The sequence below is a fragment of the Dama dama genome, chromosome 18 (assembly GCF_033118175.1).
Source record: "Dama dama isolate Ldn47 chromosome 18, ASM3311817v1, whole genome shotgun sequence".
Taxonomy (NCBI): Eukaryota; Metazoa; Chordata; class Mammalia; order Artiodactyla; family Cervidae; genus Dama; species Dama dama.
In genome coordinates, this window is record NC_083698.1 from 61,692,892 (window position 1) to 61,713,966 (window position 21,075).

Below are 21,075 nucleotides of genomic sequence, written 5' to 3' on the forward strand. Positions count from 1 at the left end.
GTTCTGTGCAACAGAAAGTAATACAAAATTATAAATCAACTATACTCCCATAAAACTTTTTTTTTGTAAAGAGTAGTTATAAAGATAAATAAGGTATTTTCTTTGCCCTCAAGGAGTCTACAGTCTGGGATGGAACATCTTCCTATAAATAGACACTATAGGGTGAGTGCCCTAAGAGATTCGTATTTAGAGAGAGCATGTGTTTGGGAAGTCTGGGGACAGTCACTCAGGTCACCGACCCAGCCTCAGAGTATCTGCCTCTTCCTCTTTTCCTGTTGGTTGTATTTAGTGACAGTGAACAAGGAACAGCTTAAACACACAAGCCACCTTCATTTACTCCTTTTTGCTACTCCTTGACCAACTCCTTTCCTAATCCCTTGGCCAGAAGACTGAGGAGGGGAGGGTAGAGATTCATAGCCCGCCACTCCGCATATCCTTTGGAAGCAGTGACTGCCAAGGGAGGAAGACCTCCTCTCAAGGGCTTTTGGGTTCTACTGACACCTGGATGGACCTCTTCCATCTCTGAGATGCAGCAGTCAGAACAGCGGGCCTCTACAAACCCAACCTGCATGACACAGAAAGTGTATCACTTTTGCTTTTGGCTAACTGGAGGTTACTGGGTGTAACAGTGATCCATATCAGCTATCTCTAGCTTCTTTCCAACCAATCAGTCATTTAGTAAAAAGTTAAACCTAACCTTGTATTGTCATAACAAAATTGAGATTTACATGTGAGGGCCTGGGCACATCTCTTGAGGTGATTGGAACTATAATAACCATCTAAAAATAAAAGAAGTCTCATTACGTATGACCCCAGACTGATAATGACAGGGCCAAAGCATTAAGGAGTCACTCCTGTCTTGCAATTCCCCCTGGGCCAAACTTCATAGAAATGATCAGAAATATTGGAAAATTTCTAATCCTTGATTTCCGCTTTTGTTTCACCTCTTTCTGTCACTGGCAAGTTCCGGTGAGGCAATTGGCAACTTCTCTCAGTGATCCTGCTAGAATCAGAGTGAAGTGTTTGGCCAGAAGTTTTTCTCTTCTCTATTATTTCTCCCAAGTGGGTGAAGGTGCAAATGGAGGGTAAACACACATAGGACCAGAATGAAGATAGAGGAACCACAGGAGGCCTGGATCAATGGTCCCTGAAAAATTTGAGAATTGACCATAATTACAATAGATCAGAAAGAGCTCTCTTATCTCCAGACTAGTTTGTACCGAATTTCAACTCAGTCTTATTTAGGAGAGTATCTTTGTCTTTAAAGTTGAAAGGGAAATTTTCTTGTCCTTTAATGACTCCTAACATTTCTGGAGATGATGAACCTTGCACAGGAGGGAGCCCTCTCTCACCATGAGGCATGCTGATTTACAGAGCACAGAACACTTAGGGGAAGCAACCATAATAATATTTGTTTGCTTGCTTTATAGAAATCTTGTCCAAGTCCACTGAGGGTTGCATGTTACAGAGTAGACCAGGTGAAAAAAAATCCAATATTGTTTATTTTCATTAATGAGTCCTGTTAAAACTTGCACCACCTCACTCTAGGCCCAGTAGAGAATTCAGGTGATTTATCCATTTGCTCAATAATTTCAATTGGAACTCATCTTGCTTTGAATCTTTTAGGGAAGTATTTGTTAAGCATGTGCTATGTGTCAGGCATTGCACTACATGCAAGAAGAGTTATAAAGATGAAAAAGATATTTTCCCTGCCTTCAGGGAGTCTCTAGTCAGGTGTGAAACATCTTCCTGCAGATAGCTATGGATCCTGATAGAGGAACATAGCTTTACGGAAACGATTGGGATTAGGTGAACCTGATTTCTTTCAATCCCGTTGACCCCGGAGGCAAATTGATCAAATCTGGTAGTCATTGTCATTCTGAATGCAAAATAAGGTGTCTTAATATCCATATTGCATGAACCAAATATTTGATATGTTAGTTTAAGACAAGTATTATTAAAGGCTTTCAAAGTAACCAGTGTTTAAAATTCTCCACTATGATTTCTCCTTTATGAATAGAACAGTTGTGTTGCAAAGGAGATGTCAATGATGATATTGAAATGTGTAATTGATCCCCCCTTTTTTTGTCCCTCAGATTTTCTTCTCAGACCTGAAGGGTGGAGAAGGGGGGGAAAGGCAGCATTGACACTTTTCTTTTTCTCTTTCTTTTTTTCAGATTCAGAAGAGTAAAACACACCTCATAGACAATAAGAGAGGCTGCCAATGTCTTGCATCATTTTAGCTGAGCTTCTTCATTCTCTTCTCCTTCCACAAAGACCCATATATGGGGAAGTTGTACAACTTTCAAAAACAAGTCCCCCTGCACTTGGCCTTCTCTCATGCCATCTCCTTCTAGGAGATGACATCCTGGGAGCCAGTTTGAGGTCTTAGAACTCTGGGGGAGCACCCCTTCCCCTGCACAGCCCAAGCAAACAACACAATTCTGATTTTTGTACAAACAGAAACATGAAGGGACTTCCTCAAAATTCTTTGCTAATGCCCTGGCTTTCAAGGCACCTGTCTGGCCTGATGGGAGTGGACATCCTGAAAATGCTGAGGCCTGAGAAAGCCACACACACAGGAATTGCCACTGTATTTCTTTATATATTGTTATTTTTGCACTGGTTACTGATGGTGGATGCAGCCAAACTGGCCTTCATCACAGATAAGACTATAATTTCAGTCTCTGGTTGTTCATTTTCTGAGTCAGAAGCATCCTTTTTTCTCCAGTTTCCTTCCAGACTTAGAAATTGTTCTCATGCTTTTTTTCTATTTGTGTAATTTGAAATTCTTTTTGTTTTATAAAAAAGAAGATTTTCTTTATTTGATGCTTAATTTACATGTGTATTCATTATTATAAACCAGAACATTTCAGCTCATGGCCATATTGTTCAGGTAGTAAACCCAGTGTTTTCACTGGGTATCATAACTATGTGGTTACTGAAATTTTTACCACTGGCTGGTTCTCTTCTTTTGAATATCTATGGTTTGACTTCATTACTCTTCTTTCTATTCAGGGAAGCACTAAGGGAATTAGTATCAGGAGATATGTTCAATAATTTTTTTTTTTCATTTTAATGAGCCTTTAGAAATACAAGATAGGAGACAATTAATAGCACAAATCAAAAATAAGAATAGTAGATGTAGCCCTGAAAGAGAGTAAAAATACAGTCCCCTGAAACCAAGTCACACATGAGATTCAGTGGAGTGCAAATCAAGTAATTTTGTGGATTTAAATGGTGTGATTTGGATGAAACTGATCCTTACAGTGTGGTTGTAGTTCACAAAGGAATCTTTGAGGCCTTCCTAAGGAGAAATCACATGAATATTGCTGGTGATGGAGGAGGATCAGAGAGAGGAACAGAGAGAACTAGACGATAGTCTTAAGTGTACTACTCTTTGCAAATTTAATTTCCACATTCAAAAAGCACAAAGACAGACACTCAAAAAAATCTTCTCAATATGAAGGCAAAATGCTGGTATTCAGAGAGAAAGAATAAGACTGCATATATAGTCTACAAGGCCTTTTGTCTCACTGAAATATTCCCCAACAGAAAGCTTTGGAGAACTCTGTGGTACAGAGTACAGTCGTGTACTGATATTCCAGCAGCGTTCTTAGGTTAGATTTATGTTTTGCTTGGTAAGAACACAGGTTTTTCTGTTGCTCCTCCTCGTTTCCTAACAGTGACCACAGTAAATCAAGTGATTACACATTCAGATCAGAAGCCTGGCAGGTCAGGTAAATGAGTGAAACAAGCCATAATATCAGAGTGATTGTGATAAATGGCAGTCAGTCAGGGGCCTGGGTATCAGAGAGGCAGTAGGGGCTGTGAGGAAGGGGGAGGGTGTGCGCTGCCCCATGGGGGCAGTGGCTGGCAGCTGCGAGATTAGGTAGGAAAAATGGGCCAAGATATCTAAGATTTTCTATGAACCCTCTCCAAAATTTTTTAATATTGGCAACTAATTCAGAAATGTATAAACACTGTGCTAGCCAAAGAAAACATGCCTATGAACCCCATTCAGTGCATGGGACATTGATTTGCAAACTGTGCTGTTTGAGATGGTTTTAGATAGGCATGAAATACAACCAGTGTGTGTCAGTTCTTGACCTTGGAACTTGAACCTCTGACCTCATTTCAATTCTGTATTTTTCTACATACAGCTTTGCAGTCAGTCGAAATACAATGCCTACAGCTTCCCTTTTATACTCCAACACACAAGACTAAACAATATTTGAAAACAAAATAGGAATATAGCCATTTTTTTCTAGCACCAACAAAGACAGAAATGTTTTTCATTTGCTTTAAGTCATCAATTTAGCTGGAAAAAAGTGGGAAGAGAATTTTATTCAGGATATCACTCTGCTTGGAACTCTCGGTGTGATAAAAGATTAGCTCCATGTAACTCTTATTTTGATGGAGAAGAAAATGGCAACCAACTCCAGTATTCTTGCCTGGAAAATCCCATGGATGGAGTAGCCTCGTAGGCTACAGTCCATGGGTTGTCAGAGAGTCGGACACGACTGAGTGACTTCACTCATTCACTCACAGAGGAGCTGAAAGTATAGCAATAGTAAACAGCCATATATGCTTCACGGACAATTTAAACTATACTATTAAAATTCACTTTTAAAAACAATGTGGCTATTGGAAGCTAGAACATGGAAGCAACCTAGATGTCCATTGACAGATGAATGGATAGAGAAGTTATGGTACATATACATAATGGAATATTACTCAACCATAAAAAGGAACACATTTGAGTCAGTTTTAATGAGGCGGATGAACCTAGAACCTATTATACAGAGTGAAGTGAGTCAGAAAGAGAAAGATAAATATCATTCTAATGCATATATACAGAATCTAGAAAAAAATGGTACTGAAGAATTTATATAGGACAGCAATGGAGAAACAGACATAGAGAATTGACTTATGGACGTGGGGAGAGGGGAGGAGAGGGTGAGATGTATGGAAAGAGTAACATGGAAACTTACATTACCATTTGTAAAATAGAGAGCCAAACGGGAATTGGCTGTCTGGCTCAGGAAACTCAAACAGGGGCTCTGTATTAACCTAGAGGGGTGGGATGGGAGGGAGATGGGAGGGAGGTTCAAATGAGAGGGGATACATGTATACCAATGGCTGATTCATTCTGAGGTTTGACAGAAAACAACAAAATTGTATAAAGCAATTATCCTTCAATAAAAAAAATTTTTAAAAAAAGAAAGTAAAGTACCAAGACATTGGTATCTTTAGACAAATGTTCCATTTTGAGTCAAAATCCATTCCAGAGATGTTAGTTCCTGATTGTTAAGAAAGAAACTCTTGATAGAGGGAAAAAAAAAAAAAGTGTTTTGAAGGGACATTGAATAAAAAAGCAAAATTATCTGTTTTTATCATTTAAAAATGTATTACTGTGCTATAAATTGATACTGGAGCTGGTAAGCCATCAGTATTGCCTGTAGCACCAGTATTTCCAGAGTTCTAGCTCACTCTCTGTGGTCTTTTCCCTTCTTTTGACACAGACAGCTTCCTCCAAGTTGAATAGCAATGTGGGATGCACATTTTTCCATTGCATGGATTATGACATCTTACTCTGTTGTCACATATAAAGCAAAGACTTACACACCTGAGTTCAGAATTAATTGGTATGTGGGGAGAGTACTAAGGACATTCCCACCATGACAAACCACCAGTTCTATGTGTTCCTGGATAGAAAGTGACATGTAGCCCCTGAGTTAGCCCCTGGAGTTTGGGTCCCCATGTCACCAAATAGCTTTATAGCCACATTTTGTTGATGCGGTACGTTTTGGTGTCATAATGACCCATCCAGAGGCAGGACTTTGTTCTAGCTTTTATTCACACCAACCTTTCTAAAGCCCTAGTTGCTTATGGCAGCAGGCAAGAGATTCATTTCTAACCCATTAAATTCAGGTGGATTTTCTTCCTTTGTCCTTTTCATTCCTGGAGCTTTGAAAAACCATTGAAGACTTCAAACAGGATCACATTAAGGACCTGATATGTTTAGACAATAAGATGATATCTAGACATCTCAGAGCCGAAAAACAATGCAGTGCACCTGTTCATTCCATTTTCAGAGTTAAAACCATTACGTTATATTTTCCACCTGAAATGATGCCTCTAGTAAGTATGAAAAATAAAAAGAGAGCAATATTATCACAGAGTGTGAGACAGCAGGTAAAACTATGGAGACCAATCCATATTTTAGAAATAAGCATACTGGTTTTTTAATATCACTTCTGTCATGGATCACTTTTCTTTAGATAGATAAATAGGAAGAATATGTACTATATTTTCTTCTATTCTTAACTTCTGAGCAGAGACTTTCATGATAGAAATGATTTCATAACATTCCATATGGAGTAAAGAGGAAAAGAAAAGAAAGGCCCCAAATCTTCTCTCACAAGGAGAGAAGATTCTGAGATTAAAACCTATGTATGTGGTATTATTTTCCCAATAAAGGGGGTTTCAGGGAGTAAACCTCATTCTGATTCCACGATCCCCACACACCCCGACAGGAGTTGCAGCACTGGCCCAGCGCAGTGCTGGCATACAGGCTGCCTTCAGGAAACATGTGCCGAACTGTCCAGCTGAATTCCATAGCCACCTGTGAGTGCAAACAAAGTTCACATTTGCCTGAAAATTCATTCAGTGTTTTCTAGATGTCAGGCGCATTGCTAAAGGCTTATCTTCTAAGTGTGTGCTGACATACCCTAGTGACACAAATAACTTCTTATAAGGGACTGGAAATTGAAAGTAGTCCAGGGAAAATTATCAGAGCCAAGTTTATGAGAAAAAAAAACTAAAACTTCTTTATGGTCTTTGGGTTTAAGGAAAGCAAACAAATGAAAAATCTAAAAGCAAGCCAAAACAGGATTATATGAAAATGCTCTTCCAAAAGGGATGATGACAGCGTTACCAGTGGATTTATTTATAATCCAAGTTGTAACATTTGAAATATGAAATAGGCTTTCTTGAAGTGAGTAGAAGGTTGTATATGTGCAGTGTGGGAAATCAGTGCTCTGCCAATATTATGGTCGCCATAGTACTGAGCCACAGCAAAATTGGATGGTAAAGAAATAATGTTGCAATAATGATATTATATTGGATCCTCTGTATGAATAAGTGGAAAGCAATATTTATAATTCATTGACAGTGGTCCACGATTAAAGGCCTCATTATCATTTAAGAATATGAACTCAATGAAAAAATTGTAAGGAACAGCACTGTATTTGTATAAAATATCCCTCCGAGAACCAAAAGACACACTACCCGCCAAGACCAGATTTCAGTTATTAAGGTTTTCCTCTCATCGAGAGTGCTGGTGGGCACAGAGACGACAGTAGAATTAGAACTGGTAACCAAGCCAATAGAACCTTAGACAGGGTTTATCTAATAAGTGAATTTGGGTTCAGGGAAGTTTAGAAAAATAAGAATTCCTCTGCATGTTTTTATTGGACATCTGCAAAAGCCTGGATGCTCCTCTAGGAAATCTACAACAAATAAGAACTGTTTCATTAAAAAAAAAAAAAAAAAAGCTTGTTTTCACATTGAACAGTTTCAGTCTGGGTGCAGTGGGAAACCGGGACTGAAAGATTCATGAATGTCAATTTAACCATTATTAATTCCTGATTTTTAATTAATGCTCCTCCACCTCATCCATTTTTTCTTTAAAATATTGGCAGACATATTTGAAATGAATTGACATTTATTCTGGCTTCTGTTCTCTAGCAGAAATGGATTGTCACTGACAGTGGCTGACTTAACTTACACCCAGCCTAGGTAGATATCCACTGAACCAGGAGAAGCAGGGGGTGGAGTGTGGGCCCTTCGCAGCACTCAGGGTCTCTGTTGCGGAGATCTCCCAATCTCAGAATAACATGCTGGCTGCAGTAGGCCAGTCAGTGCCCTCTTGGAGGCAGTCAGCTTTGGTCAGCTTCAGTCATGTTTCCTGAACCACAGCTGTGTATCTTCATGGGAGCTGGCTTCTGAACTGACAGAAACCCGATGGCTATGGAATATCTTTTAAATAGATTTCCCTGGAGGCATATTCTTGTATAGTTTTTGCTTCTCTGTGGTGATCTATCTTGGAGTAGGTATTTGTGTGCTACTGTCCTTGTCTTTGAATGGGTATATGTGTGATGGTACAGAATATAGTCATATACCAATATACATAGATTTATGGTAAAAAAAAATCTACAGTCATAGGTATTGTTCAGTAACTGATTCTAGAGATAGAACTGTACACATTTTCCTTTTTTTCTTGCTTTGATGATATTTTTATACAATTTTATATGCTGTAAAAAATTTTTAAAAATAATTGCTGTTTTCATTTGTAGAGCTCGGTTAGGTTTTTATCAACTCTGGTGCCCACTGTACAGCCAGATTCCTCCCTCTATCTTTTTCATACCCTTTTTTTCACCTTCCCCTTATTTTCTTCTCTCATTTTTCTACCTTTTGCAAATTCCTTCTTTTGCCTCTGCCCAGGCAAGCCATTCTGCTTGCAGCATCTTTTTTAACACATGGAAACACAAAATAAGGAAAAAACAAAATTATCTTGTTCCATTGTAATCCACATGAGGACATGTTGTGGGCCAGGGATAAGGTTGGGGCAGATGGGGGAGAGGGAATAGTTTAGGGAAAGGAAGCAGGAAAAAGGAAATCCTCATCGGAGATCAATTACCCAAAGCAAGGTGACTCACTTTGAGCTAAAAAAAGTGGCTCAGGGATAAAGAATCCTGCAATGCAGGAAATGCAGGTTCCACCTCTGGGTCAGGGAGATTCTCCGGGAGAAGGGAATAGCAACCCACTCCAGTAATCTTGCCTGGAAAATCCCGGACAGAGGAGCCTGGCAGGCTACAGTCCATAGGGTTGCAAAAGAGTCAGACACGACTGAGTGACTAAACAAGACAACTTTAATATCTCCCCTTAGTCTAGGGCACAATTTTTGTGCAGAGTTTTGCTCCTTAGGATGTTATGTCCTCACCATGGGTCTGTAGACCTTTTTTTTTTTTTTTCATTAGGGCACTGACCATGTATGAATGGATAACTCAGCTCATCTCCTCAGTCTTAGATTTTGCTACTGTTTGGCTGGATATTGGGGGAGATGTCTGGATTAAAATCAAGAATGTTTAATAAGACTCAAAAGAAGGATGCAAGCAGAATCAAAATCTTGAACCTCAATCCAAATCATGCTGAATAAATAGTTCTTTGTAGGAATAAGGAAGGCATTTCTGGATATGTTCTGAGAAAGTTCTTCCAAAAGTGAGGATGATGAAATGGACTTCGTGTTTTATGGCAGCGAGAGAATGTACTTCTGTGATGTGAAATATGTTTCTAGCAGATAAAATGCAGGTTGAAATTTGTGAGAGAATGACCATCCATTCTAAAGAAGAGTGTTTTGTTCCTCATGATGCTCGTTTGTACTAAAAGAAACTATTGAAATGCCATAGCATTACATCTCTAAATGCAAAAATAAATCACAGGGATTCATGTAAAACAGAATATGCTAAACTGCTCTCAATAAATTATGTGTTTATTGTAAATCTTTATTGCACAGATGAAGGCTGACAGTCCCTCAATGTATAATTTTCCCCCAGCATCTAGTGATGAATAAGTACTTGTATGTTCTGATTACCAAATAAAAACAATGAGTTAACTTCTCTATTGGAATTTGAAAAATGCAAAGGCTGTTTCTCTTCATTTTAATATTTTTCATTGCTGTCCATGTTCTGACCCAGATATGAGACTGTCCAGACTCACTCAACCATCTCTCTCTTTTGTATTCCTCCAAATGCCACGTGGTACCCAGGTACCAAGTGCTTTTGCCTACACGCTGAAGACATACACTGTATTTCACATCTCGTATAATCTTTTTGAGAAATGAGTGGATGGACTATCGGAAGCTGCTTGGAGGCATAAGAAATGTCAGTGTTCCAGGAATTAGACTGGCTTTCATATGTTTGATTTTCTTCTGGGTACCACGAGATGGTTTTACACTCCTACAATGCTAGTTTTCTAACTCCAAACATGTTTTTTTTCCCCTTCTCCTTCTCTTTAAAAGTCTACCTGACAATGTTTTTTTGCTCTCCAGCGACAATCATAAGGAGTCTGACTAGTGAATAGTCAGTACTCCTGTTTGTGAGCATATATACATGAATGGTGTCCAGCCTATCTCCTTCAAACCAGCCCCTAAAAGGCACCCCTCAGTGGTGATGGTCATATTACACAATTACTACACGCTTGTCTAGGCCACCTCTGTATATTGTTCCTGTGCAGTAACTCCACTGGGTTATTACTCTGACTAAAGGCTGTGGTGTTCCTCCCAAGCAGATGTGTTTGTCATGCATTAAAATGTATTTCTTTTTTATTTCTTTTTTTCTGAAAGCAAAAAAAAAAAAAACAATTTATGTTGACAAATATAGAGAAGTATAATAAAATCACCGTAATACCCCATGCAACAATTATTGTCAGTTCTTCACTCTATTTCCTTATGGTCTTTTGCTATGTGTGTTTACACAGTTGAGGCCATACAGTGTATTTTATTTAATTTTATATTGATTTACTCACCTAACATTGGATTGTAAGCATTATCCCATTTTGTAAGTTTTCATTTTGTGGCTGTGGCACAGTGTACTTAACTGCCTCTCTGCTGTTGGACAGTTAAGTTACATGCTTTTATTTTCTGCGGTTGTAAATAACAGCAACAGGGCTCTCTGTACCTAGGGCTTTGTCACATTTCTGAATACCTCCATTGGAAAAATTCTTAGAATACTGGGTCAAAGGTCATGGATCTTTATTTCAGACTGCTTATTCATAAGTCCAATCCCAAGTCATAGTTAAATATTAAAACAGCTATATCAAAATAGCATATAATATTTGATAGCTGAATAGCTCTTGTGTTTTTGATCATTGTTCTTTGTGATGGACAGAGATCAAGTCCCCCAAAAGCAAACATGGTATTCATGGTGGTTGTATTGTGGAGGAGAAATGTTATCAGACATTCTGACTATGCTGCTCTGATTTATCCACTATTGGAAAACAACTCTTAGGAAAGTACAGGAGGTGAGTTTGGAGCCCTCCAAACTTTCAGATTCCACAGGCCTAAGCAGAACGTGGACTTCTCTTGAGGCCATTTTGTCAAGGCTGCAGAGGAGCAAAGATGACCGTTCATTCTGTCTTGTTGATCTCTGCCACCCTCCGCCCCCAAATGGAACATAGAGAGAATGTTGGTGGATGTTCTCAGCAATGGCTATCAGAAGTTGAGTGTATCCTAAAGGCAGACATTGCAATATGCTAAAAGAAAGAAAGTGGTCTGACAGACACTTTTCCTACTTTAATCCCCCAACACCCACCTCATCCTGGGACCCCTTGTGTTGTAGCGGCATTGTTATATGACAAACGATGATACTGGGTCTCAGGGGCTCTTAAATCACCCTTTCCCAGCAGGCTTGGACCTGGTTGTGCTAATCCTACTTTGCAGAAGGGAAATTATTTCTTTGAGGTCAGGCTGCCAATCATTGGATTAAGTGCTAACCTCACATCCTGAGTTTTAGGTGTGTATCTTTGCCCCCAGGCAGGCAGCCTCGGTTGTCACTTCCATCACTGTCCTCTTCTCCAGACTCCTGATGAATTGGATTCATTGCCCTTTAGCTAAACCAACCATGGACATTAATTTGAAATATCTGAAAGCTATTTGTTTGTCAAAAGATACTTCCAGTCATACAGGCTGCAGTGATGACATTTCTGCCCCAAGCTGACTGACTGGGCTGTTTACTTCTTGAACATTCACATGCTGTTGGTAAAGGACAGTGTAATGTGTGACCTTAAAGTGCTTCTCTTGCTCAGAGGGCATATTAGCTGTATTACTTGCCTGCACACACACACACACACACACACACACACACACACACGCACACATTTTCTTTTGAATATAATGACAAACACTCCATTGCATGTCACAGTTTGCTAAGTACTTTCACTTGGTCCTCACAGCTATGTCCCAAAATCAGTGTTTTTAAATTTTTATAGATGAGGAAAATGGAACTTAGCACATTGTCAGGACTGATATAGTTATTTGTGTTTTTATGTTCCTTACCTCATTTATAAAATATTTCGGAATTCTAAAATCACATAAATTTAACCATTTTTTTTAAAATGAAGAATGCAGAATAAAACCAGAGGCAGGAAGTCGAGCTTGTGTAGAGAGAGCTAACCAGGGAAAGAACATTAGAGACAGTCATGCAGGCTGAACGGGCCTCCCCAGTTCCCAGCATTAGGTTGTAAATTGGATCTGAGTTTCCTGGAAACCGAAATGAAAATGAAAAGAAACCATTTAGAAGATTCATATCATCCATTAAGACAAAGCACATCCATTGCTCGGCAGAAAGTGCCTCCCCCGACGGCTGAAAGAAATGTCTTCATAGGTGTTCACTGCGGCGGGGGTGGGGGGGGGGGGTGCTGCTTCTCATTCAAGGCTGCGGAACAGATTCCCGAGAGCCCCACCAGAGATCATTGAAATATCATTCCTAGCGGAAGGGCCCAGGGATCAGCATATTTTCTGTAAAACTCCCAGACCATCCTGATCTGGAGCCAGGTTTGAAAAGCACCCACGGAGTGAATTCTGAGTCACCTGCCGAGCAGCATCTGAGGTAGATGTCTACAATAAATCCCAAAGCAATGTCTATGCATCTGCCAGCTTGGAAGGTTGGTGGACAGTTTGGAAGCTGATCCGGAGGTGGGTGGGTCTCCTAGCTCAGTTTCTGATGTTTTCCCTGGGAATGGGAGAGGGGGAGGGGTGGAGGGTTTTAGTAAGTGAAACATAAGTGAGTAATTATTTAGTAAGTGAATGTTATTCCCACAAATGGAACTTGGAGTAAACTGAGAGGTAATTTGGGGGCTTCTGGGTGGAAAATAATTTCAGGGACACAATCTAAATTAACAGGGAGCCTCTGGGAGACTGACTCAGAGCCTAGCCACCTCCAGTGCTCCATGGGGCCGCCTGATGGTCCAGAGAAATCACCAACAGGTTTATTTTACACATTTCTGCCTGCCACCTGTTTACAATTCATGATTAGGAGAGGTGTGCATGATTTCTCCCCTTTCCTGATATATTGGGCGTTTCATCAGGCATGCATAGAAAATAGCAACATTGCTAGAGGACTCACAGCTCTGCTTTTCCGCTGACCATGGCCCCCAGAGTTTCCTGTCTCATTCACTGTCTGCAAAGGAGACAAACAAGAGAATGAAACACTGCCCCAAGAAAAAGCCATCAAGCTTAAGACTTGGGGAGTATCCTAATAGGTGATTTTTTAATTGTGCCAAGCTTTTGTATGAAATAACCTGGCAATAGCAAATATGTCTGTAATTAACACCATTGAAAGCTTGTCATCATTCGCTGCTTTGCTAGCTCTTAAGTGCTCATTTAGATCGTAGCACATTTGACCTGACAGCCTCATGAGCATATCTGTGGAAATCAGAGTGCCACATATTCCAGCAGTTAGAGGGAAAGAAGGGGATTTCTGTCACACAAGGTTTCCCAAGCCTCCCTGAACGTCAGAATCAGCTGGAACACCTGTGACATATTCAGGCTCCTCCAGAAATGCTGACTCAGTAGTGCTTGGCCAGGCCAGGGAATCTGGTTTTGTTTCTCCTTTTTGTTAAAATAATGATCCCGGGTTGTTCTTTTGCCTTTTCGTATTGTGACACTTGGAGGGCACAAAGAAACCCTTGTGTGCACCAGGACTGAGGGAAGAGAGCAGTGACCCCCATGAGAGACTGAGCCAGACCTGCCTTTGCGTGTCTGAGGGTCTCCTGCAGAGGCATGAGTCAGCAGTGGCCTCCTGCACGCACAGAGGCTCTAGCGACAACAGCCCTGGGAGGCGCAGGATGTGGCTTAAGCCCTCTGGAAAGAGGTCGCCATTAACCCCGCTATAGAATCACCAGGCAGGCGGCTGACAAACTTGAGAACAATTATACCAAAGAAGTTCTCACACTGCTGTGAAAATTCTAGGCTCAAACAGACCTCCCAACCTGGGGATCCAGCAAGGGACTGGATATCCCTAGGGAATCTGACTTTGAAGGTCATCAGGATTTGATTACAGAACTCCCACAGGACTTGGAAAACAGAGACTCTTGAAGGACACAAAGAAACCCTTGTGTGCACCAGGACCCAGGAGAAAGGAGCAGTGACCCCACAAGTGACTGAACCAGACTTGCCTGTGTACGCTTGGGAGTCTCTGGCGGAGGCGTGGATCGATATTGGATCAATAGTGGCCTGCTCTGGGGTCAGGGGCATTGACTACAACTGTCCTGGGAGGACTGGGAGGCCTGGTGTGTTTGCATAAGTCCTTTTAAAGGAGGTCACCATTACCACCATTACCCCTACCATAGGCCAGACTACAGGGAGGAAACACAGGCCCACCCATCAGCAGAAAATTGGATTAAAGATTTGCTGAGCAGGCCATGCCCACCAGAACAAGACCCAGTTTTCCCCACAGCCAGTCCCTCCCATCAGGAAGCTTCTGCAAGCCTCTTATCCTCATCTATCAGAGGGCAGTCACTGAAACACTTGTGACACATTCAGGCTCCCCGGGAAATGCTGACTCAATAGTGTTCGGCCAGGCCAGGGAATCTGGTTTTGTTTCTCCTTTTTGTTAAAATAATGATCCCAGGTTGTTCTTACATGTAGGCAAATTTAAGAATTCAGGGCTTGAAGGAAACCTGGGTAATGGATTGTTTAAGAAACAGCAAGAGGCATGGAGAAAAGTTTCTCTCCGTTTCAACTCTGAAGGATCTTGGCTTAAATTTTGTCCCTCAACATTCAGTAACTTTGTGCAAATTACTTGCACAGGCTTTGTTTCCAAAACTCCATAAATGAGGAATCATTTTATCATCAGAGAATTAGTGTCAGGAAAGACAACTACAACTAATGTACATTTACTTGTCCATAACTAATACGGTGCCTGGAACGTGGTGGCTGCCTGATATGTGTCAGTGACCACTATTAATGACCAAGTGGCCAAATTGTGAATCACAGCTCTGAGTAAAAAACCCTAAGCCCTGCTTCCCCTCCTAAAGCAGTGGTTCTTCACTGAGGGCAGTTTTGTTCCTAGAGGACATTTGTCAGTGTCTGGAGGACGTTTTTGATTATTAAAACGTGGAGGTGCTGCTCACACTCAGCGATAGAAGCTAGGGGTTCTCCTAAACATACTGCTATGCACAGGACAGCCTTCACGATGAAGAATGACATAACTAATATCCCTGTGTGTCTGTTGAGAAACCCTGTCTGACAGGGATAGTGAGACAAGTAAAGCATCCCGTGAGTAGAGGGATAAACACTTTGAGTCACTGGCTTCCCCAGAGTGGAGGCAGGTCCAGTGGGACACGGCTTGTTCCTGGTGGGTCAGGAATGGCTGTGGATCTGCATCCCGGTAGCACCCTTGATCAGGGCTGTTCCACTATTCATCACATAGGCCGCAGTGTGAGCGGTGCCACCTGGAGTTGTGCAGTGAGGCTGCCCTGCCCTGGGCCCCATCTATCACTTTGGGTAAATCTGTTTATCTCACATGTTTGAGCACCCCATTTGATGGATGATCATTAGACTCACCTGGAGAACCTGTTGGCCTGCAAACAAGCGGCTCCATTCCCTGGAGGTTTCCTTTCAATGGGTTCAAGAAAGGAAGGACCCTGGCAGCCGTATTTATAAAAAATCACCCAACTCTGACATCAGGGCATCTATGAAACCTGAAAAATGAAGACCTAAAGTTCTGCCAGATGTCACGTCTCTCACCTCATGCAAATTAACAGCTTTTGTGGGTCTGAAGTGTTTGGATTAGTGTTGTTTTCTATTTTTACTATTATCACTACTAACACTGTTAACACTACTACTGCTGCTAATCATAATCATAATAATTAACTATAACACAGAATGTCAAGGGTAGTACTCTGTTCTTTAAGACTAAAATGAAACAATCTCAAACACCATCCTTCGTGTATGTCTTCACATCTTACCAGGCATTCTAGGGTAGTGAAATCTTACTCCTCACCCTGTCCCCAAGTTCCTGCTTCCCCTGATTTCAAGATTAGTCAGTATGTCCTCTAGTTATCTTTATCCATGACTGTATCCACTCAAACTAACACAACCTCCACTCACACCAGGCCTCTGTATGGAAAGTAGACTTTATGGAAAGTTTGCATAGGTACAGGAATCTTGTTAAAGAAATATCTTGACATTGAATCATGTCTGTCTTCTGCCTTAAGAATTCTCTCTGCATTTCTGCCAGCTCAGACTCCAGGCATCTGCTATGATGCTGGATTCTGGCCTCCAGGCATCTTTACCCCATTCTGGATGGCCAAGTAAAGGAAAGAATAATCAAATAATATTTGCATTTATGGATAAAATATATGTATGTATTTAGGTATAAGTGTGTATGTGAGTTTTGTGTGTGTATCTTTATGTATAAAATTATATATGTGTATGTATGTGTATATACAGTTATATATATATATATACACACAAACATGCACACACACAAATGCAAATATTCTTTTGAAGAATAATTCATCCTTCTATTTGTTTTTGCTCTCTCCTTCCTGCTCCCCACCCAGGGCTCTGTCTTTTAATTCCCTCATGGCCCACTGAGCTGTTAACATGAGCCTCTGTTAATCCCTTTCCCAATAGGGACATTGTCACCTGCTGCAGGGACCCACAGGTCCCACTAACCTCAATCTGCGTGGTCTCCCACAATTCCTGAGCACTCACACACACCTCTAGTCGTTTGCTTCTCACCAGGACACTTTGATGTAGTTATTTCCCTCCTTTTGCAAATGAAGCCTTCATCTTCACAGCTCTTCAGAGGGTCCAGAGAAGTTAAGTCTGTTGCTGGAGATCCAATAGGGAGTAAAGGCTAGAGGGACAAAGCAGAGACAAACCCCTGACTCCTTACTTATAAATCCAAATCTTTCTTTTCACAGCAGCAGTTCTCCACTCTGGATGCACATATGCACCTGGGCTAGGCTTTAAAAATCCGGATGCTGCAGCTCCGGCTCAGTACAGTGAACACCGAATCTCTGGGGGTGGCGCTCAGGCAGCTGCACATTTAGAACGCTCTCCTGATAATCCTAAAGTGCATGCCTGCTCAGAGGTGTGTTGTTTCCTAACAGACCAATCTGGAGAATGAGATCCATCGAAAGCACAAAGATAAAGGCTGTGCTCTTGGCTTTTCTGGATCATGGATTATGGCCTGTTCCCATAGCCTCACTCAACCTTCTTCTAAATGTTGTTTTCAGACCCAAACTTTTAGATCATTTGATAAAGTTGCAGATGAACATTTACTAGTCTGAAAAGTCTGTCCACAATCCTATTCTTTCTTATCCTCTTTTTCCTCTTTATAGGCACAAAGAAGCGTTCTCAGGGCTCACCTGCCCCAAGCACTAGCTCCACGAGTCACCTTACCTTGCCAGGTGGGTAAATGGCATTGTGTCATAATTTTAGGTGATCACAGACAGCAGAAAGAACTGGTTTTTCATGAGTTGAGTTTAGCAGTTGATAAGTGGGCGATCTGGCCTCTTGTGTATCCAACCGACCCTATGTTAGCAGAGGGCTTTGTCTCTGTCATCCCCATTTGTAACGCTCTTCTAAAAATGGACATCCTATTCATAGTTGGTCTACAATCTCCTGCTCACAGATGGAAAGAGCAGAATTGTGATCTTCCTTAATGTTCATCTGGACATGCTGTGCAAGTGTTTCTTTGAGAGGCAGATGGTGCTGGGGGAGGAGTATGAACCTTTGGTGAGAGAGACAGACCTGGGTTCAAATCTCGGCTTTATTTCCTCCCTTTTAAAGTTTATCATTATACCATGAGCTTTCTCCCAGGTTATTAAATATTTTTAAAATATTTAAGTGGTTGACTAACATTTCATATGATGATACTACAATTTATTTATATACTGTATCCATGGGGAATTGGGTCCAGGACTCCAGTCAGATGCCAGGATCCTTGGATGCTCAAGTCACCTACAGTTAACCCTCTGTATCTGCAGATTCCACATCTGTAGATACAAGGAACAACTGTATTCATCCATAATCTGGCATTTATATAATGTGCCTTGTTATCATTAATAACTTTACATTCTGACACATAAATCTTCTTCTGAATCTGCAAGTATGGATTTAGGGCAGATTCCTGTATGTAGAATTACTGACTCAAAGAGTATGTATGTATTTAGGTTCTTGACCTGTTATTGTCAATATGACTTCCAGAAAGGTAGTATTATTTTGTACTTTTAGCAATATTTGACCTTTCACTGTGCTCTTGCTAATGATAACATTAGTACTTCATTAATTTGATAAGAAAAATTATATCCATATTTTGTTTGCATTATTTCATCTTTTAAAAAATCCATTTTCTAATATTAATGTATCTTGTATGTTGCTTCTTTGGGGAATTGCTGTATTTCATCCATTCGAAGAGGGAAAGTACCTTGCATTTTAGCTCCTCGGAAATAGGAATCCTTTGCAATCTTTGGCATGTTACAATTGAATTAGCAGCACTTTTTCTTGGTTGTACGTGAAATAATAGTTCACTTTACAATCAGTGGCAGCTTAGATTAAATATAATCTATATCTGTTTGCTTTTTCACCCTCTGCCATGTCCGCAACCCAGTCTAACAACTGAAACTCAGTGTCCACTGAGCAGCCCTTGAACTTTCTTGCCTTTGTCGCTCTGCCTGTAACACTCTTTATGCCTTTCCTCCCCGGTTAATTTCTTTTTGCAGTCTCTCCAGATCATCTAGGTAGGCTTAGTGCTGATTTATAATGATTTGCTTATTAGTCCTTTAACCATTGATCAATGGCCTTTTCAAGGATAAGGGCTGTCTTATTCCTTTATGTCCCAGTGCCCACTCAGACGACAAGCGTATATTGTGTGCTCATTAATGCTTAGGAGGCTGGGTGCATTGTTGTAGGAGTGAGCATATCCAGTTTAATTTATGGTTAGAAAGCAACCGTCCTCAAAAGAAGGCTCATCTTAGTGTTTGAATTGATATCAACTGAACTAACGTACAGCTATACAACTATACTGACTGCTTTTTAGTACTAAGTACTAGTATTGAGTAGACCCTGCTCTGTAATCTCTGGAAGTCCATTTCATCATGTCCCTATTTGTGGTTATTGTGCTGTTAGGATTACAGTAATCAGGAGGAAACCAGCTCTAAACCCAGCGACTTCAGTGTGTGGTGATGGTGTTTGTTCTTCTTTGTAAAATCGTAACATTCCTGGGTCAGGTGGGATCTCTGATGTCATCCTGGACACCTGTGAGAACACGCAGAGCTGACCTGGTTCCCATGTGCTGAATGGGGACCTGTTGCCGGCCTGCTGGGTTTCTAAGACCTCTGAGTCAGAGCCTCAGCCACCTTGTCTTTGGCTTTAGTTTGGCAGTCTAAAGTGGTCCCAATTTGGGTGTTGAGCTCGGAGTGCTCGGAGTTCATGGTTTGTTTAGCAGATACCCTCTACCTCACTCATAACAATGATCAGCCCACTGCTTCTCCTTCCAGTCTCATCAACATCATGTGTTACCTCCCACAATGCAAATATGCCTTTACCACAAGCTCTTGGTACAGGCCATCAAGCAACTTAAAATATCATGTTTTAGGATACTCAAAGAGCCAAGTGGAGGAATAAAAATGTATTAAAAACAATAAAGTAAAATTGTGTTGAAACAAAATAAGAACAGAGATATGCAAAAGAAGCAATCTAAAATATGAAATTTAAAAAAGCAAATAAACATGAAGGCATTCACATTTTTAAAAACAAAGAGAAACACAGTTAATAAAATAAACTCAAGGTAAAATGCAGCTGAAAAGAGAATTAATGTTGGAACATAGTCCTGAGGACTTTATACCAAAAACATTGTAGAGATGGAATCATAGTTTTAAAAAAGAGCTTGAACCATAAAACTCTTAGAAGAAGACATCTTGATAAGCTTGAGTTAGGCAATGGTTTCTTAGATATGATTCTTAAAGTGCAAGCAACCAAAGAATAATTGATAATACAACTTCATTAAAATTAAAAACATTCCATTATCAAGAAAATATACTGAATGAAGAAAATATTTGTAAACCATATATCGTATAAGGATTTAGTATCCAGAATATGTAAAGAATTCTTACAATGCAACAGTAAAAAGATAAACAGGATAATTAAAAAGTGGGCAAAAGATTTGAAGAAACATTTCTCCAAACAAGATTTACAAATGGAATGTGAAAAGATACTCAACATCATCAGTCACTACAGAAATGCAAATAAAAACCACAGTGAGATACCACTTCACCTGCAGTAGAAGGGCAAGAGTTAAAAAGATGGATAATAGCACGTGTTGACAATGATGTGGAGAAATTAGTACCATCATACATTGCTGCCAGGAATGTGAAATGGTGAGACTAAACTACTTGGGAAACTAGGGTGACAGTTCCTTAAAATGTTAATCTTAGGGTGACCGTAAGACCCAACAGTTTCTCTCCTAAGTATGTTCCTAAGAGAACTGAAAACATATGTTCATACAGAAACTTGTCCACAAATATTCATAGTAATGTTACTCATAATAGCCAAAGAGTGGAGACAACCTAAATGTCCACCAACTGATGAATATGTTAACAAAATGTGGTGTATCCATACAATAAATTATTATTTGGCATACTGAAAGAAGAGATTGCAATACAGAGTGAAGTAAGTCAGAAAGAAAAACAGATACCATATAATATCGCTTATATGTGAAATCTAGAAAAACAATATGAATGAAGTTATTTGCAAAGCAGAAATAGAGATAAAAACGTAGAGAAAAAATGTATGGATACCGAGGGGGAAGGAGGGGTGGGATGAATTGGGAGATTGGGACGGACGTATCTGCACTACCATGTATAAAATAGATCACTGATGAGAACCTGCTGTATAGCACAGGGAACTCTGCTCAATTCTCTGTGGTGACCTGAATGGACAGGAGATCCAAAAAGGAGTGGATATGTGTATGTGCATCACTGATTCATCTTCCTGCGCAG

At 40.4% G+C, this 21,075-nt stretch overlaps 1 protein-coding gene across 7 annotated transcripts in view; it reads left to right on the forward strand.

Moving 5' to 3' along the window:
• The window catches only part of PDE1C (phosphodiesterase 1C), a 517,256-nt gene that overhangs the window by 482,584 nt on the left and 13,597 nt on the right, over positions 1-21,075 (forward strand). For 4 of the 7 annotated variants that reach the window (XM_061165421.1, XM_061165415.1, XM_061165422.1 and 1 more), the window contains one exon: positions 17,416-17,484. The exons of 1 other annotated variant lie outside the window; for it this stretch is intronic. In XM_061165421.1, coding sequence (XP_061021404.1) covers positions 17,416-17,484 — 69 coding nt within the window. Of the gene's footprint in view, positions 1-2,177; positions 5,057-9,044; positions 9,673-17,415; positions 17,485-21,075 lie in introns of those variants that run through there. 2 more of the 7 variants (XM_061165418.1, XM_061165417.1) reach the window with 2 other exon arrangements.